The sequence below is a fragment of the Giraffa tippelskirchi genome, chromosome 7 (assembly GCF_054371585.1).
Source record: "Giraffa tippelskirchi isolate mGirTip1 chromosome 7, T2T-mGirTip1v1.2.pri, whole genome shotgun sequence".
In the NCBI taxonomy this organism is placed as follows: Eukaryota; Metazoa; Chordata; class Mammalia; order Artiodactyla; family Giraffidae; genus Giraffa; species Giraffa tippelskirchi.
The window spans coordinates 82,300,192-82,323,051 of NC_137281.1; the positions used below are offsets into that span (position 1 = coordinate 82,300,192).

The 22,860-nt window shown below is 36.1% G+C and overlaps 1 protein-coding gene across 2 annotated transcripts in view; it reads left to right on the forward strand.

Moving 5' to 3' along the window:
• The window catches only part of SPESP1 (sperm equatorial segment protein 1), a 128,484-nt gene extending 106,023 nt beyond the window's left edge, over positions 1–22,461 (forward strand). For both annotated transcript variants that reach the window (XM_081511927.1, XM_081511928.1), the window contains one exon: positions 21,273–22,461. In XM_081511927.1, coding sequence (XP_081368053.1) covers positions 21,273–22,297 — 1,025 coding nt within the window. In that variant the 3' untranslated portion in view covers positions 22,298–22,461. The remainder of the gene's footprint in view (positions 1–21,272) is intronic.
• Positions 22,462–22,860: the final 399 nt, after the last annotated feature.

A 22,860-nucleotide genomic window follows, 5' to 3' on the forward strand; every position in this document is an offset into this window, starting at 1 on the left:
GAGTTTTCCAAATTTGCTGACATTTGGAGTGCAGTACTTTAATATTTAATAGCGTCACCTTTTTTTTTTTTTTTTAAAGATTTTAAGTAGCTCTGCTGGAATTTCATCGCCTCCACTAGCTTTTTTGACAGCAGTGCTTCCTAAGGCCCACTTAACTTCACACTCCAAGATGTCTGGCTCTAGGTGAGTGACCATACCATCATCGTTATCTGGGTCATTAAGATCTTTTTCTGTACAGTTCTTCTATGTATTCTTGCCATCTCTTCTTGATGTCTTCTGCTTCTATTATGTCTTTACCCTTTCTGTCCTTTATTGTGTCCTTTTTTGCATGAAATGTTACTTTGATATCTCTGATTTTCTTAAAGAGATCTCTAGTCTTTTCCCTTCTATTTTTTCACTCTCTTTCTTTGCATTGTTCATTGAAGAAGGCCTTCTTGTCTCTCCTTGCTATTCTCTGGAACTCTGCATTCAGTTAGGTATACCTTTTCTCTTTCTCCCTTGCTTTTCACTTCTCTTCCTTTCTCAGCTATTTGTAAGGCCTCCTCAGATAACCACTTTGCCTTCTTGCATTTCTTTATCTTTGGGATGGTTTTGGTCAGTGCCTCCTGTATAGTATTACAAATCTCTGTCCATAGTTCTTCAGGCACTCTGTTTACCAGATCTAATCCCTTGAATCTATTCATCACATCCACTGTATAATCATAGGGGATTTGATTTAGATGGGATTTGATTTAGGTCATACCTGAATGGCCTAGTGGTTTTCCTGGTTTTCTTTAGTTTAAGCCTGAATTTTGCTATAAGGAGCTGATGTTCTGAGCCACAGTCAGCTCACAGTCTTGTTTTTGCTGACTGTATAGGGCTTCTCCATCTTCAGATGCAAAGAATGCATAATCAATCTGATTTCAGTATTGACCATTTGGTGATATTCACATGTAAATTCGTCTCTTATGTTGTTGAAAAGGGTGTTTGCTATGATCAATGTGTTCTCTTGGCAGAATTCTGTTAGCCTTTGCCTTGCTTCATTTTGTACTTCAAGGCCAAACTTTCCTGTTACTCCAGGTATTTCTTGACTTCCTACGTTTGCATTTCAATTCCCTATGATGAATAGAACATTTTTTGTTGGTATTAGTTCTATAAGGTCTTTTAGGTCTTCATAGAACCGGTCAACTTCAGCTTCTTTGGCATCAGTGGTTGGGGCATAGACTTGGATTACTGTGATGTTGATTGGTTTGCCTTGGAAACAAACTGAGATCATTCTGTTTTTGAGATTGCATCCAAGTACTGCATTTTGGACTCTTTTGTTGATTATGAGGGCTACTCCATTTCTTCTGTGGGATTGTAAGGGAACTCATCTTATATTGAGAGAGATAGTTGGTTTTTTTTTTTTTTAGGATTTAGGATTTTTTAGGATTCTATCTTGTAGTGTTTTTGAGCATATTTCTTTGTACTGCCTAGGTATTACATTATGTATGCATAACTTATTACAGTCTATTGGTATCAGCATTTTGCCAGTTTCAGTGAAATGTAGAAACCTAACCTCCCTTTATGTTCTTTTACCCTCTCTCATTCATACTGTTAATTGTCATATATATTTCTTTAGCATACATAGAGAACCACATCAGATAGTATTATAATTTTACTTCAGATGTCAAACATAGTTTGAAAAACTCAAGAGGAAAAGAAAAGTTCACTGAATTTTCCCATATTTTTGCTCCTTCTGTTACTCTTTCTTCCTTGCCAATGTTCAGGATTCCTTGATTCCTTCTTTTATGATTTCCTTTTTTTATGTTGTTGTTTAGTCACTATGGAAAATCCCGTGGATGGAGGAGCCTGGCAAGCTATAGTCCATGGGGTCGCAAAGAGTTGGACCCAACTGAGCGAATTCACTTGTTTAGTAACTCAGTTGTGTCTGACTGTTTTGTGACCCTCTGGACTATAGCCCACCAGGCTCTTCCGTCCATGGGATTTTCCAGGCAAGAATACTGGAGTGGGTTGCCATTTCCTTCTTCAGGGAATTTTCCTGACCTAGGAATTGGACTTGTGTCTCCTGCACTGCAGGCAGATTCTTTACTGCTGACCCACTAAGGATGCCCTCCTTTCTGTTTAATGAGCTTAATTTAGTTATTCTTTTAGAATAGGTCTTCTGGCAACAACTTATCTTAATTTCCCTTCATCTGAGAGGTCTTGATTATCCTTTCATTGCTGAAGGATATTTTCCCTTGATAAAGAATTCTAGATTGATAGTCCTTTCTTTTTATCACTTGAAAAATATTATGCCACAATGGAGAAAAGACAATCTCTTTAACAGGTGGTGCTGGGAAAACTGGTCAACCACTTGTAAAAGAAGGAAACTAGAACACTGTCTAACACCATACACAAAAATAAACTCAAAATGGATTAAAGATCTAAATGTAAGACCAGAAACTATAAAACTCCTAGAGGAAAACATAGGCAAAACACTCTCCAACATAAACCACAGCAGGATCCTCTATGACCCACCTCCCAGAATATTGGAAATAAAAGCAAAAATAAACAAATTGGACCTAATTAAACTTAAAAGCTTTTGCACAACAAAGGAAACTATAAGCAAGGTGAAAACACAGCCTTCAGAATGGGAGAAAATAATAGCAAATGAAGCAACGGACAAAGAATTAATCTCAAAAATATACAAGCAACTCCTGCAGCTCAATTCCAGAAAAATAAACAACCCAATCAAAAAATGGGCCAAAGAACTAAACAGACATTTCTCCAAAGAAGACATACAGATGGCCAACAAACACATGAAAAGATACTCAACATCACTCATTATTAGAGAAATGCAAATCAAAACCACAATGAGGTACCATTTTACGCCAGTCAGAATGGCTGCTATCCAAAAGTCTACAAGCAATAAATGCTGGAGAGGGTGTGGAGAAAAGGGAACCCACTTACACTGTTGGTGGGAATGAAAACTAGTACAGCCACTATGGAGAACAATGTGGAGATTCCTTAAAAAACTGGAAATAGAACTGCCATATGACCAAGCAATCCCACTGCTGGGCATACACACTGAGGAAACCAGAATTGAAAGAGACATGTGTACCCTAATGTTCATCGTAGCACTGTTTATAATAGCCAGGACATGGAAGCAACCTAGATGTCCATCAGCAGACGAATGGACAAGGAAGCTGTGGTACATATACACAATGAAATATTACTCAGCCATTAAAAATAATACATTTGAATCAGTTCTAATGAGGTGGATGAAACTGGAGTCCATTATACAGAGTGAAGTAAGCCAGAAAGAAAAACACCAATACAGTATACTAACACATGTATATGGAATTTAGAAAGATGGTAACGATAACCCTCTATGCAAAACAGCAAAAGAGACACAGAAGTATAGAACAGTCTTTTGGACTCTGTGGGAGAAGGTGAGGGTGGGATGATCGGAGAGAATAGCATTGAAACATGTATATTATCATATGTGAAACAGATCTCCAGTCCAGGTTTGATGCATGAGACAAGTACTCAGGGCTGGTGCAATGGGATGATCCAGAGGGATGGGATGGGGAGGGAGGTGGGAGGGGGGTTCAGGATGGGGAACACACGTAAACCCATGGCTGATTCATGTCAATGTATGGCAAAAACCACTACAATATTGTAAAGTAATTGCCTCCAACTAAAATAAATAAATTAATAAAAAATAAAATAAAATTAGCAACAGCAAAAAAAAAAAAGAAAAATATTATGCCATTTCCTTCTGACATTCATGATTTCTCTTGAGAATTCAAATTGTAATTTAACCTGCTTCTTTCAAGATTTTTTTGTCTTTAGAGTTTTCAGAAGTTTGACCATGATACATCTTAACATGGATTTCTTTGGGTTTATTTTGTTTCGAGATTCAGATTCTTGAATCTGTAAATTCATGTCTTTTGCCAAATTTGGGAAATTTTCAGTCATTATGTTTTTGAATAGCTTTTCTGTTCATCCTTTTTCTTTTCTCTTTCCAAGCCTCAGGTGACATGAATGTTAGATCTTTTTGTTACAGTCTCAGAAGACCCTGAGGCTCTTTTCATTTGTTTGCATTTCATTTTTTCTCTTTTATTCAGATTGGGTAATTGCTGTTATTCTGTCTTCCAGTTCACTGCTTATTTCCTCTTTGCCCTCCATTCTGATGTTGAACCTACCCACTGAGTTTTTCAGTTCAGTTATTGTGTTATTCAATTCTAAAACTTAATTCATCCTTATGTATTCTATTTCTTTGCTGAGATTTTCTACTTGTTTATTAAGACTTTTTATTTTTCATTTGTTTCAAACAATCCATAATTGCTTGTTGAAGCATTTTTATGATGGCTACTTCTAAATCCCTGTTAGATAATTCTAACATCTGCATCATCTCAGTGTTGGCATCTGTTGGTTTTTTTTTCTCAATCAAATTGAGATTTTTCCTGGTTCTTATAATGACCAGTGGCCTTTGATTAAAACCTGGATATTTTGGGTATTATGTTGTAAGACTCTGGACCTTATTTAACTCTTTTGCTACAGATTAAAATAGGTCTCTGACACCACTTTAGTGGTGGATGGAGAGTGTTGCCTTGTTACCACAGGAAGGAGATGAAAGTGCTAGCTCCTTACTTGGCCTTCTCTACTTGAAAAGAAGAGGTATTCATATTTGTTGCAGCACTTTGTGGGATAAGGGCAAAGGAATTGGGAAGCTTAATGAAACCTGATGAGGGTGAAAGTCTATGTCCTCCGCTCAGCCTTTGCTGGTGAGGGTAGGATTGCAGGGTTTTCTGTGCTTTTGGTTTTTTTTAATTTTTTTATTTTTTATTGAAGTATAATTGCTTTACAGAATTTTGTTGTTTTCTGTCAAATCTCAACATGCATCAGCCATAGGTATACATATATGCCCTGCCTTTTCTGTCTTGCTAGTTTACTCTTTTCCTGGTCCTTTGGCCATGAAGAGAACAGTCTTTTTCTTTGAGCCTTTTTTGTCTGTGTCCATTGGTGTTTTTGGATTGTCAGCATCTCCAGTTCCCAGTCTAGGATATATATGGCAAAAAGAAAACCCAAGGAACTCACTGCTGTGTTGTTACTCAGGTCCTGAAGTCCCTAGTTGGTCTACCTTCATCGCCCCACCTTTCAGAGTCTTCTCCTCTCATGCTTGTCTTACATATAATGTTCAGGATTTTTAACTGTTTTAGTAGGAAGGATAGAGGAAAAATACATATTGTCTATCTTTTTGGAAGTAGAAGTCCAAATATATTGTTTTAAAACATTTTATTTGGGGCTTATGGAAGAGGCATTATGCTTTACAAGTAAACAAGATTACCTAAGTAGAGCACACATAGGAATTGTGTGATAACCTATTTTTAATTTTGGTCAAAATGTGTTGGAATTAAGTTTACAGTCGTTTTGTCTATATTATTTTCCAGTTGTGTATAAAGTATGTCGACTTAAAAAAATGCATAATGTGAGCGTTGTGAGTTAAGTCTTATTTGGGAAAAAATGAGGAGTGCAGCCTGGGAGACAGCACCTCAGATTTTGGAGAAATTGCTCCAAAGAGGCAGGGGGGAAGGTCAGTATATATGTGATTTTGGTGAAGGAGGAATACATGCAACCAGACATATATTTTTCCAGAAAGTTTCTGCTAGTCTTGTGACGTTTTCTGCCTGTCATGAGGATCATTCATCACCACGAAGGATTTTAGTGCTTTTTAAATATGAGTAGATACAAGAATTGGGCTCATAAAATCGGATCCTGAAAATATCTAACTATCTGAAGACCTGTCCTGACAGTTTTTCCCTGAGTAGGGTGCCTCATTTCTGTTCTCCACCCTGAACTCCTTTTGAGGGAGGTAGGTATTGAAAATCAGCAGCTGCAGCAGCACATGATTTAATCCTTGTAGAGGTGGATGGCAAGTGCGAGTGGCAAATACCAGTTTGTAGTTGATAGGTACTAGTTATTGGAAAGGAGAGAGAAGTCTTAATTGACTATCAGATATCTATTCAAGTTATTTAGATAAAATTTTATCTGAGTAGTGATTCATAGTATGCTAAATTAGAAAGAGACTATAAATAAATTCAGTATTTTGAGAGTTTGTTTAAAATTGCCCTTTAATTTTTTATTATTATAAGTAATTAACCAGTGTACTTTATTTTACTAGCAACATTCTTTTTACTTTAAAATGTTTGATACCAAACCTCAAGTTTTTGTCTTTTAAAAGTCTTTAGATTAATACATATGCTATTAATTTAAAATTGTTTTAGTTTGCAGGTTCATAATTAAGAATGTCAGGAATTATAACCAAGTTAATGTCAAAATAAAATACAATTCATATTAAATGTTGTCAGAGAGTTACAGCAGTTAAAGACTATACATAGAACATTTTAATGGAAAAATTCTATTGGTCCTTATGATTTTACAGTATTGTGTAAGTTTTATAATAACCAGGTTTTAAGATTCCAAGTGTTTGGTTTGTAATACATTTCAAGTGAAGTCCCATATTCACATTTTATGTATGTGTTGTTCAATACTGTTCTTGAAAAGTTTAGCTATATGGACCTCAAGTGCAAAAATCCAAATTCTGCATAGATTTGGACGTGTCCTTAATTTCCAGTTTTGTATTCCAGTTTTGTATTTTGTGATAACTACACAATCACCACACAAATAAAACACGTAAGAATACGTTTTTAAAAGTAAAATTTTTAAAAAGTTTTAAGATTTACCACTTTTCTTTTGAGATTTTAAATTGTTACATTAAATAAGGAACTTACCAAAGAAATATTAAAATTACCTAGCTTTCTTACAGTCCTACATTTTATTACCCTTTGAAGTAAAGACTTTTCATATTAAAGCTTCCAAATTTGAGGTTATATATCTTTTAAGCATTGTATCTCCTTTCCTTTTTTTTAACCAAAGAAAAAGCTGGAGTGGTTTAGTTTTCCTTTTATTCAGCTTAGAAGCTATTGATTCTTTGATCAAGATTTAGGGTCACTTTTTTTTTTATTTCTTAAAACTTTAGTCTCAAAGGAACTAAAGAACTAGGTATCTTTCTAGTAAGCTTTTTAATGTTAGCATTAGTGTGATTGCTTTTTATTGTTATTTTTGGCATGCAGTCACTTTTTAGTTGCATCAAAACTCTTGCCCCACTCCCCTTTTTAGTGTAAGGTTTCTGGAAAAAATTGTTAGTTAGAATAGTTAATGCACTTTAGTTTTACTAATTAGGAAATCTCTCCAGAAACAGATAAAGGTATAACTGTTGAAGTTTTTACAAAACAATACATTTATATATTTCCATTCTTTTAAATGAATATTGTGGAAGAAATTGTTTTTACACCTATTATGAATTGAAGTTTTATTCAATTAGATATATTCATGCAGTTTTATGTTAACTTCCTCGTGCTTTAAAATAGTAAAATTTGGCATATGTTATGGCATAATGGCACAATGAAAAGATGTAGCATAATGAAACTGGTAAATAAAACTCTTGGTTTATGTATGCCTTCAGTTATCTCTGCTAACTAAAATAAAAATAACATCTATTGATAAAATTAAATTTTATTAATTCTAGTTCTTTTAACATGATTTTTAAAATCTTTGTGTTAATGTCCAGTAAGTATTATGCAAACCAGTTACAAATATGAGATTTTAGATATATAATATACATAGAATAAAGTGCACAGACTAATGTACAGTTTAATCAATTTTTATAGTTAATGCTTCTGGGTAATCAATGTGTAAACCAAGAAACAAAATATTTCCAACTAGTTTAGTTTGCAAGCGTTATATTTTTAACATATAGAAATAGTTGAAGTCTTACATAGAAATTTATTATTTTTTTTTACATAGAAATTTAAATGACTGGAAATTTCTAAATTTCTTATACATGCAAAACCAAGTTTATCAGAAAGAATTTATATAGAAAGCTTATGCATGTAACCACATGAGTCATTAGGTTAATATAAAGTTCTTGACAGTGACAGATCTAATTGCTTATATTTTTCATCCATCTGACAAAGTATACTAATAAAAAACAGACTTTCCTTAAACTCTAGTATTGTAGTGCTGCTACCAAGAAAGAATTGTCATCAACAATCTCAAATTAAAATTAAAGAATTACAGTATATCAGGCAACTATATATTTAAAAACAAAACAATTTTTAAAATTACAGGTAACCTCAAACAAGATAATTTGACTGTTCATTAACTGGAGTAGACTGTAGTCAAATTATACAAAGGCAATTATAATGTTCAACCTTGTTATAGTATAAATACTTTTATGCTAAGTTTGAATGTTAATAAACTGTTATTGACAGAACCAATAATTATACACAATTTCTAGATAAAGTAATAGTTGTATGGTTTATCTTATTACAAAAAGGAATGCAGTTATAATTTGTATGAGAGGTTTAAAATTAAAGTAGGTATGTCTTAATGTTAAAATTCAGTTGGAAAAAGTCAGTAAAAATTAATGTTGTTACATATATATTTTCTAGTTCAGTTGACTAAAATGGCCTAAGAACAGTGTCACTCCATAAAGCAAATCTTGAAATACACTTCTAGCTCTCAGACTTTTGTCTCTGATACTGTGTTCCACTAAGAGAAAGAAACCAGGACTTCTTGACAGAATCCCTGATTTTCATACTTAGGCAGATAAAGTACAGATTGGAGGGGTAAGGGTAGAAGTAGGGTAGGAAATGGGAGGGATGCAGGCAGCAGTAACTGCCAGAGGGAAAGCAAGAATGTTTTGAAAATTCAGAGGCTCCCTCAAAAGGACACAAGAGGAAGCTTACAGTGGCTAAACTGTGACCATTTGAGCATGAAAAAAAGAGAATACTAAAAGTTAAAGACTGTAAAAAGCCTGAGTCATAATGAAACTCAAAAACATAGGAACTACTTTTCAAATAATTAATCTTTCAATTCAGTTCAGTCGCTCAGTCATGTCCAACTCTTTACAACCCCATGAATCTCAGCACGCCAGGCCTCCCTGTCCATCACCAACTCCCAGAGTTTACCCAAACCCATGTCCATCGAGTTGGTGATGCCATCGAACCATCTCATCTTCTGTCGTCCCCTTCTCCTCCTGCCCCCAATCCCTCCCAGCATTAGAGTTTTTTCCAATGAGTCAACTCTTTGTATGAGGTGGCCAAAGTATTGGAGTTTCAGCTTCAACATCACTCCTTCCAATGAACACCCAGGACTGATCTCCTTTAGGATGGACTGGTTGGATCTTCTTGCAGTCCAAGGGACTCTCAAGAGTCTTCTCCAACACCACAGTTCAAAAGCATCAATTCTTTGGCGCTCAGCTTTCTTTACCATCCAACTCTCACATCCATACGTGACCACTGGAAAAACCATAGCCTTGACTAGACGGACCTTTGTTGGCAAAGTAATGTCTCTGCTTTTAAATATGCTATCTAGGTTGGTCATAACCTTCCTTCCAAGGAGTAAGTGTCTTTTAATTTCATGGCTGCAATCACCATCAACAGTGATTTTGGAGCCCAGAAAAATAAAGTCTGACACTGTTTCCACTGTTTCCCCATCTATTTCCCATGAAGTGATGGGACCAGATGCCATGATCTTCGTTTTCTGAACGTTGAGCTTTAAGCCAACTTTTTCACTCTCCTCTTTCACTTTCATCAAGAGGCTCTTTAGTTCTTCTTCACTTTCTGCCATAAGTGTGGTGTCATCTGCATATCTGAGGTTATTGATATTTCTCCCAGCAATCTTGATTCCAGCTTGTGTTTCTTCCAGCCCAGCATTTCTCATGATGTACTCTGCATATAAGTTAAATAAGTAAGGTGACAATATACAGCCTTGATGTACTCCTTTTCCTATTTGGAGCCAGTCTGTTGTTCCATGTCCAGTTCTAACTGTTGCTTCCTAACCTGCATACAGGTTTCTGAAGAGACAGGTCAGATGGTCTGGTATTCCCATCTCTTTCAGAATTTTCCACAGTTTATTGTGATCCACACAGTCAAAGGCTTTGGCACAGTCAATAAAGCAGAAATAGATGTTTTTCTGGAACTCTCTTGCTTTTTTGATGATCCAGCGGATGTTGGCAATTTGATCTCTGGTTCCTCTGCCTTTTCTAAAACCAGCTTGAACATCTGGAAGTTCACAGTTCACGTATTGCTGAAGACTGGCTTGGAGAATTTTGAGCAGTACTTTACTAGCATGTGAGATGAGTGCAAATGTGCGGTAGTTTGAGCATTCTTTGGCATTGCTTTTCTTTGGGATTGGAATGAAAACTGACATTTTCCAGTCCTGAGGCCACTGCAGAGTCTTCCAGGTTTGCTGGCATATCGAGTGCAGCACTTTCACAGCATCATCTTTGAGGATTTAAAATACCTCAACTGGAATTCCATCACCTCCACTAGCTTTGTTCGTAGTGATGCTTTCTAAGGCCCACTTGACTTCGCATTCCAGGATGTCTGGCTCTAGGTGAGTGATCACACCATCATGATTATCTGGGTCATGGAGATCTCTTTTGTACAGTTCTTCGGTGTATTCTTGCCACCTCTTCTTAATATCTTCTGCTTCTGTTAGGTCTATACCATTTCTGTCCTTTATCGAGCCCATCTTTGCAAGAAATATTCCCTTGTTATCTCTAATTTTCTTGAAGAGATCTCTAGTCTTTCTCATTCTGTTGTTTTCCTCTATTTCTTTGCATTGATCTCTGAGGAAGGCTTTCTTATCTCTCCTTGCTATTCTTTGGAACTCTGCATTCAGATGGGAATATCTTTCCTTTTCTCCTTTACTTTTCGCTTCTCTTCTTTCCCCAGCTATTTGTAAGGCCTCCTCAGACAGCCATTTTGCTTTTTACTTTATTTTGATATTTAAGGTTATTATTTAATTTTATTTATATTCTTAAGGTAAGCAAAACTATTTCTATTCACAGAATCTATTAATAATACAAATCAGTGCTTACAAAAAGACCATACTTTCTTCCTGTAAAGTACTGATGGAGAGGCTCATGATTCGTTTGATACTACCCCAGAGGCTACCCTGCCAACAGGATTCACATATTAGAAGATAAGCAACCATATTGTTTCAGAAGTCAGTGAAATGAAATATATCAGGATGGTCCATTCATGCTAAGGAGCCCTTCCAACTGATCCTGGTGGCTATACCATAACAGGATAAAGAGAACTTGCTGCCCCAGAGCCAAGTGAATATCATCTTTTAAATGTGCTTAAAACATACAGAATTATACTTTTTCTTAAATTTGTTTGCTTATTGGTAGGCTTACCAGTTGTTGCTGGTTGCCAGCCTAACTTCTCTTCTTACACTATGTGGTTCTTGAAAAGAATGGAGTGGGTAAAAACATTTCCAAAAGTGATGTTAGAAACCAAGGATTTACATAACAGGTCTTCTGCTTTCCTGGTCCAAGATAATCTTGCTCTGTAAATTTGATTTTCATTATTTAGTCTTAGGAGGTAAAATGAAAACTAATTTGTGTTGCTTGCTCTTCAGGTGAAAAATAATGCTACGGATACTTGAATCTGTGGTCTCAAGGCCAAGAAAATTTAATGACATGTTTAAGAGGCATATCTTAGTAAAAGTTTTTAAAATACTGATCAAGGATAGTAGTATGTATAGTATGATTCTGGTTATGTACATATACATAACTTGAAGGCTGTTAAAATATGTATAGAATGACAATACTCCCCAAATTGATCTACACATTCAACACAATCCGTATCAAAATCCTAGCCTGCTTTTTTATTGTTGTTCATTTTTCAATTGCTAGGTTGTGTCTTGACTCTTTGTGACCCCATGAATTGTAGCACACCAGGCTTCCCTGTCCTTCACTATCTCCCTGAGTTTACTCAAACTCCTGTCCATTGAGTCAGTGATGTCATCCAATCATCTCATCCTCTGTCGTCCCCTTCTCCTCTTGCCCTCAATATTTTCTAGCATCAGGGATTATTTTTTTGATAGAAATTAACAGACTGATACTAAAATTCATATGGAATTGCAAGAGACCTAGAATACCCATAACAAACCTGAAACAAGAAGAAAAAAGTTCAAGCAGATTTTGAAACTTGGTATTATAGTTGCAGTAATCAAGACTGTGTAGTACTGGCATAAGAACAGACAAATACATATAGGAGTTTGGAATTAACATATACATACTACTATATATAAAACAGATAATAAGGACCTACTGTATAGCACAGGGAACTCTACTCAATATTCTGTAATGACTTATATATGGGAACAGAATCTGATAAAGAATGGATATATGTGTAACTGAATCACTTTGCTGTACACCAGAAACTAATGCAACATTTGAAATCAACTATAACTCTAATATAACTCTAATATAAAATAAATTAAGTTAAAAAGAGAATAGAAAGTATAAAAGTGTGCTGCACATTAAAAAAAAAGAATAGATGTATTTATTAATGAAATTTAATTGAGCATTCAGAAAGGAACTCTTACACTTCTGATCAATTGCTTTTCAACAAGGATGCTAAGACAATTCAGTGGGGAAACAAATACACTTTTCAGCAAATGATCCTCAGACACAAGGCAAAGAAAATGAAGTTAGACTCTTACCTCAAACCATATACAAAATTAATTGAAGCTGGATCATTAAGCTAAAACTATAAAACTCTTAGATGAAAATGTAGGTTTAGATCTTTGTGTCCTTGGATTTGATGGTGGTTTCTTAGATACGACACCAAAAGCATAAGCAACAAAAGAAAAAAAAAGGTAAATTGAACTACATCAACATTTAAAACTTCTGTGCTACAAATGATAACCTTAAGAAAGTGAAAAGACAGATCACAGAAAAGAGGAAATATTTCCAGATCATATAAATGATAAGGGACTGGTCTCCAGAATATAAAAAAATTCTTAAAACTCAATAATAATAAAGCAGCCCAGTTAAAAACTGACAAAACGTGATCCACTGGAGAAGGGAATGGCAAAACACTTCAGTATTCGTGCCTTAAGCACCTCATGAACAGTATGAAAATGCAAAAAGATAGGAGACTGAAAGATGAACTCCCCAGGTCGGTAGGTGCCCAATATGCTACTGGAGATACAACTCCAGAAAGAATGAAGAGATGAAGCCAAAGCAAAAACAACACCCAGTTGTGGATGTGACTGGTGATGGAAGTAAAGTCCTATGCTGTAAAGAGCAATATTGCATAGGAACCTGGAATGTTAGGTCCATGAATCAAGGCAAATTGGAACTGATCAAACAGGAGATGGCAAGAGTGAGCAATGATAGTTTAGGAAATCAGCAAACTAAGATGGACTGGAATGGGTGAATTTAACTCAGATGACCATTATATCTACTACTGTGGGCAAGAATCCCTTAGAAAAAATGGAGTAGCCCTCGTTGTCAACAAAAGAGTCCAAAATGCAGTACTTGGATACAATCTCAAAAACAAAAAAATGATCTCTGTTCGTTTCCAAGGCAAACCTTTCAATATCACAGTAATCCAAGTCTATGCCCTGACCAGTAATGCTGAAGAAGCTGAAGTTGACTGGTTCTATGAAGACCTACAAGACCTTCTAGAACTAACACCCAAAAAAGATGTCCTTTTCATTATAGGGGACTGGAATGCAAAAGTAGGAAGTCAAGACATACCTGGAGTAACAGGCAAATTTGGCTTTGGAGTACAGAATGAAGCAGGTCGAAGTCTAATAGAGTTCTGTGAAGAGACCCCACAGGTCATAGCAAACACCCTCTTCCAACAACACAAGAGGTGGCTTGTGTTCACATCTGGTGATGTCACCAGATGGTCAATACTGAAATCAGATTGACTATGTTCTTTGCAGCCAAAGATGGAGAAGCTCTATACAGTCAGCAAAAACAAGACTGGGAGCTGACTGTGGCTCAGATTGTGAACTCCTTATTGCCAAAATCAGACTTAAATTGAAGAAAGTAGGGAAAACCAGTAGACCTAAATTTAGGTATGACCTAAATCAAATCCCTTATGATTATACAGTGGAAGTGACACATAGATTCAAGGGATTAGATCTGATAAACAGAGTGCCCGAAGAACTATGAACAGAGCTTTGTGACATTGTACAGGAGGCAGGGGTCAAGACTATCCCCAAGAAAAAGAAATGCAAAAAAGGCAAAATGGTTGTCTGAGGAGGCCTTACAAATAGCTGAGAAAAGAAGATAAGCGAAAGGCAAAGGAGAAAAGGAAAGATATACCCATTTGAATGCAGAGTTCCAAAGAATAGCAAGGAGAGATAAGAAAGCTTTCCTCAGTGATCAATGCAAAGAAATAGAGGAAAACAATAGAATGGGAAAGACTAGAGATCTCGTAAGAAAATTATAAATACCAAGGGAACATTTCATGCAAAGATGGGCTCAATTAAAGACAGAAATGGTACGGACTTAACAGAAGCAGAAGATATTAAGCAGAGGTGGCCATAATACACAGAAGAACTATACAAAAAAGATCTTCATGACCCAGATAACCATGATGGTGTGATCACTCACCTAGAGCCAGACATCCTGGAATACGAAGCCAAGTGGGCCTTAGGAAGCATCACTGCGAACAAACCTAGTGGAGGTGATAGAATTCCAGTTGAGCTATTTTAAATCCTCAAAGATGATGCTGTGAAAGTGCTGCACTCAATATGTCAGCAAACCTGGAAAACTCAGCAGTGGCCACGAACTGGAAAATGTCAGTTTTCATTCCAATCCCAAAAAAAGGCAATGCCAAAGAGTGCTCAAACTACTGCACAATTGCACACATCTCACATGCTGGTAAAGTAATGCTCAAAATTCTCCCAGCAGGCTTCAACAGCATGTGAACCATGAACTTCCAGATGTTCAAGCTGGATTTAGAAAGGCAGAGGAACCAGAGATCAAATTGCCAGCATCTGTTGGATCATTGAAAAAGAGAGTTCCAGAAAAACATGTGCTTTATTGACTACGCCAAAGCCTTTGACTATGTACATCACAACAAACTGTGGAAAATTCTGAAAGAGATGGGAATACCAGACCATCTTACCTGCCTTCTGCAAAACCTGTATGCAGGTCAAGAAGCAACACTTAGAACCGGGCATGGAACAATGGACTGGTTCCAAATACGGAAAGGAGTATGTTAAGGCTATATATTGTCACCCTGCTTATTTAACTTATATGCAGAGTACATCATGAGAAACACTGGTCTGGATGAAGCACAAGCTGGAATCAAGGTTACTGGGAGAAATATCAATAACCTCAGATATGCAGATGACACCACCCTTATGGCAGAAAGTGAAGAACTAAAGAGCCTCTTGATGAAAGTGAAAGAGGAGAGTGGAAAAGTTGGCTTAAAGCTCAACATTCAGAAAACTAAGATCATGGCATCCGGTCCCATCACTTCATGGCAAATAGATGGCGAAACAATGGAAACAGTGTCAGACTTTTATGTTTTTGGGCTCCAAAATCACTGCAGATGGTGGCTGCAGCCATGAAATTAAAAGACATTTGCTCCTTGGAAGAAAAATCATAACCAATCTAGACAGCATATTAAAAAGCAGAGACATTATTTGCCAGCAAAGGTCTGTCTAGTCAAAGCTATGGTTTTTCCAGTAGTCATGTATGGATGTGAGAGTTGGGCTATAAAGAAAGCTGAGCACTGAAGAATTGATGCTTTTGAACTGTGGTGTTGGAGAAGACTCTTGAGAGTCCCTTGGACTGCAAGGAGATCCAACCAGTCCATTCTAAAGAAAATCAGTCCTGAATATTCATTGGAAGGACTGATGTTGAAGCTGAACTCCAATACTTTGGCCACCTGATGTGAAGAACTGACTCATTTGAAAAGACCCTGATGCTGGAAAAGATTGAAGGCAGGAAGAGAAGGGGACGACAGAGGATGGGATGGTTGGATGGCATCACCGATTCAATGGACAATAGTTTGAGTGAACTCTAGGAGTTAATGATGGACAGGGAGGCCTGGCGTGCTGCTGTCCATGGGGTCACAAAGAGTCAGACACGACTGAGTGACTGAACTGAACACAATATAGTGATTGGATATTTCCATACATTTCAAAATGATCACCATTATGATTCTAGTTATCATCTGTCACCACACAAAATATTACATAATTATAACTATATTCCCCATACTGTATTTTTCATACCTGTGACTCATTTATTTATAAATAATGTTTACATGTTCCAGGGATTAGGACCTGATCTTTGGATGTTTATTAATATTTTCAACTTCATATAATTCCTCATATAAATTTTGGTCATGTCTTTTAAAATTTATGTTGTGATAGTTTCTTTCATTTTTTGTCATCATAATAGTATCTTCTTTCCCATTTTATCTAACTTGTCTATATTTGTATGTTGATTTCACAACTTGCTACTCTAGTAAATTCTCCATGTAGTAGCTTTTCAATGGATTTTTTTGTGTTGTCTCAATGTATTGGTGGTCCTCATGGCTCAGATGGTAAAGAATTTGTCTGCAATGCAGGAGACCCAGGTTCAATCCCTGAGCTGGGAAGATCTTCTGGAGAAGGGAATTGGCTACCCAGTCCAGTATTCTTTCCTGGAGAATTCCATGGACAGAGGAGCCTGGTGGCCTACAGTCCATGGGATTGCAAAGAGTCAGACATGACTGATCAACTAATACTTTCACTACTTTCAATGTGTAATTATATAATCTCCTTATAGAGATAGTTTTATGTGTTTTTCTCCCGGTTTTCATGCTTCCAATTATCTTGTCTAATTACATTGACTGATACCTTCTATACGATGTTAAGTAGTAATGGAGATACTAGTATTCTGATCTTGTACCTATCTTTAGCAGGTGAGCTTCTAGTGTTTTTCACTAAATAGATTCCAAAGCCTATTTCTTTTTAGGGATTTCAGTTTATATTTTGAAATGAGAACTGTAACTAGTTTTGCCTTCACAGAGAATAATTTTATCTTATAGAGTGCTCTGTAGCTTTTAAAATGTTTTCAAATAACCAATATTTTTAAGTCTATGAGATAAAGGGCAGATTTAGTATCTTAGTTTTATAGTTAAGTAAATATTCAGAGAAATTTAGTAGGTAGAAATTTAGTAGTAGAGAAATAAGGTCATGATGCTAGAAAGTGGTAGAACCAGAACAAGAATGAAAGATATTTTTTCACTGCACTAGGTCACAAGTTAATTTTCCTTAGTATTTTCCATCAGAAAAACTCTAGATTCAGGACAATCCATTTTATAAATATTTGCTGTTGTTCAATCGCCAGGTCGGGTCTGACTTTGCTACCCCATGGACTGCAGCACACTAGGCTCCTCTGTCCTCCGCTATCTCCTGGAATTTACTCAAACTCATGTCAATTGAGTTGGTGATACCATTCAACCATCTCATCCTCTGTCACGCCCTTCTCCTCCTGCCCTCAATCTTTCCCAGCATCGGGGTCTTTCCCATTGAGTCAGCTCTTTGCATCAGGTGGTGCAAGTATTGGAGCTTCAGCTTTAGCATCAGTCATTTCCATAAATACTAAGGATTGATTTCCTTTAGGATTGACGACTAGTTTGATCTCCCTGCAGTCCAAGGGACTCTCAAGAGTCTTCTCCAGCACTACAATTTGAAAACATCAACTCTTCACCACTCAACCTTCTTTATGGTCCAACTCTCACATCCATACATAACTACTGTGAAAACTATAGCTTTGACTAGATGGACCTTTGTCTGCAAAGTGAGGTCTCTGATTTTTAATATGCTGTCTAGATTCATCTCAACTTGCCTTCCAAGAAACAAGTGTCTTTTAATTTCATGGCTGCAGTCACCATGCGGTGATTTCATCCCCAAGAAATTAAAATCTGTTAGTGCTTCCACTTCCCCCTTCTATTTGGCATGAAGTGATGGGATCCGCAGCCATGATCTTAGGTTTTTGAATGTCGAGTTTCAAGCCAGCTTTTTCACTCTCCTCTTTTACCCCCATCAAGATACTCTCTAATTCCTCTTTACTTTCTGCCATTAGAGTGGTATTATCTGCATATATGAGGTTGTTGATGACAGTCTTGATTACAGCTTGTGATTCATCCAGTCTGACATTTCTCATGATGTATTTTGCATTTAAGTTAGATAAGCAGGTGATAATATACAGCCTTGTCATACTCCTTTCCCAATTTTGAACCAGTCAATTGTTCCATGTCCAGTTCTAACTGTTTGCTTCTTGACCTACAAACAGGTTTCTCAGGAGACAGGTAAGGTGGTCTGGCATCGCTCTTTAAGAATTTTCCACAGTTTGTTGTGATCCACAAGGTCAAAGGCTTTAGCCTAGTCCATGAAGCCCAGGTAGATGTTTTTTCTTTCTGGAATTCCCTTGCTTTCTCTATGATCCAATGAATGTTGGCAGTTTGATCTATGATTCCTCTGCCTTTTCTAAACCCAGGTTGTATATCTGGAAATTCTTGGTTCACACACTGCTCTAGCCTAGCTTGAAGAATTTTGAGTATAACCTTACTAGCATGTGAAATGAGCACAATTGTATGGTAGTTTGAACATTCTTTGGCATTGCCCTTCTTTGGGATTGGAATGAAAACTGATCTTTTCCAGTCCTTGGGCCATGGCTGAGTTTTCCAAATTTGCTGGCATATTGAGTGCAATGCTTTAACAGCATCATCTTTTAGGATTTTAAATAGCTCAGCTGGAATTCCATCACCTCTGCTAGTTTTGTTGGTAGTAATACTTCCTAAGGCCCACTTGACTTCACACTTCAGGACGTCTGGCTCTAGGTGAGTGGCCACACCATTGTGGTTATCTGAGTCATTAAGATTTTTTTTTTTTGTATAATTCCTCTGTGTGTTCTTGCCACCTCTTCTTAGTCTCTTCTTTTTCTGTTAGGTCCTTACTGTTTTTGTCCTTTATTGTGCCCCTCCTTGCATGAAATATTCCCTTGATAGCTCCAGTTTTCTTGAAGAGTTCTCTAGTCTTTCTCATTCTGTTGTTTTCCTCTATTTCTTTGCACTGTTCATTGAAAAAGCCCTTCTTATCTCTCCTTGCAATTCTTTGGAACTCTGCATTCAATTGGATGTATCTTTCCCTTTGTCCTTTGCCTTTTGCTTCTCTTCTTTGCTCAGCTATTTGTAAAGGTTCCTCAAACAACCACTTTGCATTCTTGCATTTCTTTTTCTTTGGAATGATTTTGGTCACTGCCTCCTGTATAATGTTACTAACCTCCATCCATAGTTCTTCTAGCACTCTGTCTATTGGACCTAATCTAATTTATACACATAAGAATATATAAATAAGTATTTTATTTTTTAAAATATGACCTTTAATGGTATACTGTATTAAATGATTGGGTGTGTGTGCTTAGAGAGTAAAAGTTTATAGATAAGTCCAAAGACCCCTTTAATGTCCAACTTCAGTCCCATTCTCTCTCCTCAGGGGCAAATGCCCACATGAATTTGATAATGTTATCCTTCTAATCACTAAAAAAAATTCTCAATTCCCAGACAAATGTATGATGCTATATCATTGATTCATAAAAAATTATGAGGATAATATACAAATAAATCCACTTTACATTCTATGTCTTTCTTTTTTCACCTATCATCAAATGGATCTTGAAGTATGCCAGACTTTTCTAAACATGACATAAAATGCAGTCTGCTTTTAGAATCTAGATCTCTAGTATACATGTCTAGTATCTTTCCACTATCACATTGCCTCATTAAACTTCTGATTAAGACTTTTTTAAAATTTAGAAATATGCTTTCAAGTTTGATTAAAATTCCATCTGGTCTAAATTTAACAGATGAGTTAAGAGAGGAGGAAAAGCATTTGGGGACTACTTTGTGCTTACTAAAGAGAGGAATAAAAGTGCCTCCCGGGCAGAAAGTTTGTTTCATTTTGCCTGCAGAGGGAATGTTCAGTTAGAACTTATTCTTTAGTGTTTGGGAAAAAGTAACTTACCTCCTTGAATTAAATCAATTTATATCCATAATAGTGGCAACATAAATTCAAAATTACTTGTAATACAAGATTCTAGCACTTAAAAAACTTCTGACTCTGGAGTAGGGGAGTTGAACAGAATTTCAGAGTATATTATTCAGTAATCTTTTCTGTTTTCCACATTGGAAATGAGAAGATGCTACAAAATACCAGTATAAATAGAACTGCCATTTTATTGTAAGAGTAAAATGTTGATGATTTAAACCAGAAATCAGTAAACTTTTTCTGTAAAGGCCCAGATAGTTTTCTAGGCCATAAAGTCTCTGTTCCAACTATTCAGCTCTACTGAACAGCCAAAAGCAGCCGTATACAATACATAAACAAAGGAGCAAGACTGTCTGAGTTAAAAAAAAAAAAAAAAACACTTTATTTATAAAAACATTTGGGTGGATATGACCCACAGGCTGTAGTTAGATCTTTTCTGGGTTGAAAGGAGTGGTGATGGTCTAGTTGCTAAGTTGTGTCCGACTGATATACTGGTAAATGTTTAACAACTGGCTTTTCTGAGAGATGAGTACACTGACTTATAGCATTTGCCCGTTTACATGGTATAAATACTCTTACCATGGTTGATTTCAAACTACCTACTTGACATCAATCAACAGGGAGGTGAAAGAGATAGACAGAGGCATACTATTATATAGGATTTATAATGTACTAGACACAAATTTTCCAGACAAGAATACTGGAGCAGGTTGCTATTTCCTACTCCAAGGGATCTTCCTGATCCAGGGATTGAACCCACGTTTCCTACATTGGCAAGCAAATTTTTTACCGCTAAGCGACCTGGGAAGCCAACCACTATATAGCATTTATAACATACTAGATATAAATAACCTCAAGAGCATAAATAATAGTAAGGTGAAATAAAATAATAAGAAAAGATGAGTTTTGAATATTTATTACCATGTTTTGAATATATTAATTGTAAATACAGAATTTAATTTTTAATGATGTCTATGTTTACCATCTGGCTCATGAAGTTCATTAAAATTTAATAGTTGGCTCTAATGAGCCACTGTGAGTCTACTATAGCACACCCCTGTGTTAGAGAACATAACCAAGAATTTTGTTTTAATAAGCTACCTACTGAATCATAAGTTATATGGGAGAGTAAAAGCAAAGAGATATAGAGAATTGTGTTAATATGCAACTTTTACAGTAATCTTGCTTATGTATTTTAATAAGAATCTGAAAAAATAATTTTCATTTAGGTGAGAGTTGACTATGTCAGAGGTGCTTTATTTCTTGCTTCTTTATCTCAACTTTTAAGTGATAGCATATGAAGTAAACTTAGGCGAGTAGATTCTGTCAGTATGTCATATATAATAATAAATGATACTTATGTTTTTTTCCTTAAGGAGTAACTGTGACGCCTGATGAAGAACAAAACTTGAATCATTATGTACAAGTTTTACAGAACCTAATACTAAGTGTTCCCACTAAGGAGCCAGGTCGTCAGAAAAAATCAAAGTCTCCAAATAATGCTAATTCCATAGGACCGAGAGCATCAAGAGTTAAGGAGATAAAATATACACATGATGTAGGTCCAGGTGACAATGATGTTTTAATCAATCCTATCAGTGAAGAAACTACAACTTTCCCTACTAGGGGCTTCACAATGGAAATAGACAAGAAAGAGCATACTAAAAGCACAGCATTCTGGTCGATTAAACCAAATAATATTTCTGTTGTTTTACATGCAAAAGAACCTTATATTGAGAAAGAAGACCCAGAGCCAGAGCCAGTTGAACCTCGCACTGAGGCACCAAAGCAAGTGACAGGTGTTACTGAACCAAGTCAAGATGTCATCTCTTTAAGTAGGAGCACTGACCTGGGTATTCCCACGGAAGAAGATGTTCCTCAGCTCTCAGGCGACTATGAAATGGATCATCTTGAATCACATGATGTGTATAATGACGTTTTGAAAAGAATTGCAGATATTAATTCACAGTTGCATCATGTACCTCTTCCTGAGAGCTACAAGCCAGAATATAGAGCGGACATTCAAGCCTCTAAAGAACACCTAAAACGAAGCCTTGCTCTAGCCATGGCGGTGGAACATAAATTAGAAAAAATGTATAAATCCCAGATGTTACCACAAGAACAAAGCAGTGGTGGAGTTTATGACGTTGTAACTGTTATTAACATGCTGTATAATTCTAGACATAAATTATCTGAATATTTAGATACAAAATATGTTCCATCAGAGATGAGAGGAAAAGCTACTGTAGTAGCCCATACACTGAAAAAAATACTATGTGTTGGTCATGGGGAGGAAACTCACAACCTCCTTAAGCAGTTATTAAATAATAATATAAAAATTTTACACATACTTGATATTCATGACAAAGATGATATTCATGACAAAAGTGATTCAAGCTAACTGCATTCATTCGTGGGAGAAATAAGCATATTAGTGATTCAAAAGTTGTATGAAAATATTTTCTATTGTAGTTCACTGTGTTAACATCTTTATATGTCATGTGTTATGAAAAATTTTCATATGAACTGAAACCTAACAATTTAAAATAAAACTTTGGTTCAGGAGTTTGTAGTTTTTCTCATTAATTTTAAAAGTTATGAATATCTAATCTTTAAAGTGTTTAAGCTTTGATTTTACTTGATAGGTTAGTAAATTCTTCCATTTTATAAGACTGTGCGGTCCAACTATATATGTAGTAGTAGTAGTAGTGTTAGTCGCTCAGTTGTGTCCAACTCTTTGTAACCCCTTGCACTGCAGCCCACCAGGTATCTGTCCATGGGATTCTCCAGGCATGAATACTGGAGTGGGTTGCCATTCCCTTCTCCAGAGTAGCTGGTTTTAAATAACTGCATATAAATGTAAAGTTTTAGGATCTGTTATCTTATTAATCTTTTAGAGGATCTGAGCATTCTATCCAAATAGCATAATTGGAGCTTGTATCAAAACTACTTTTATCTGAATAT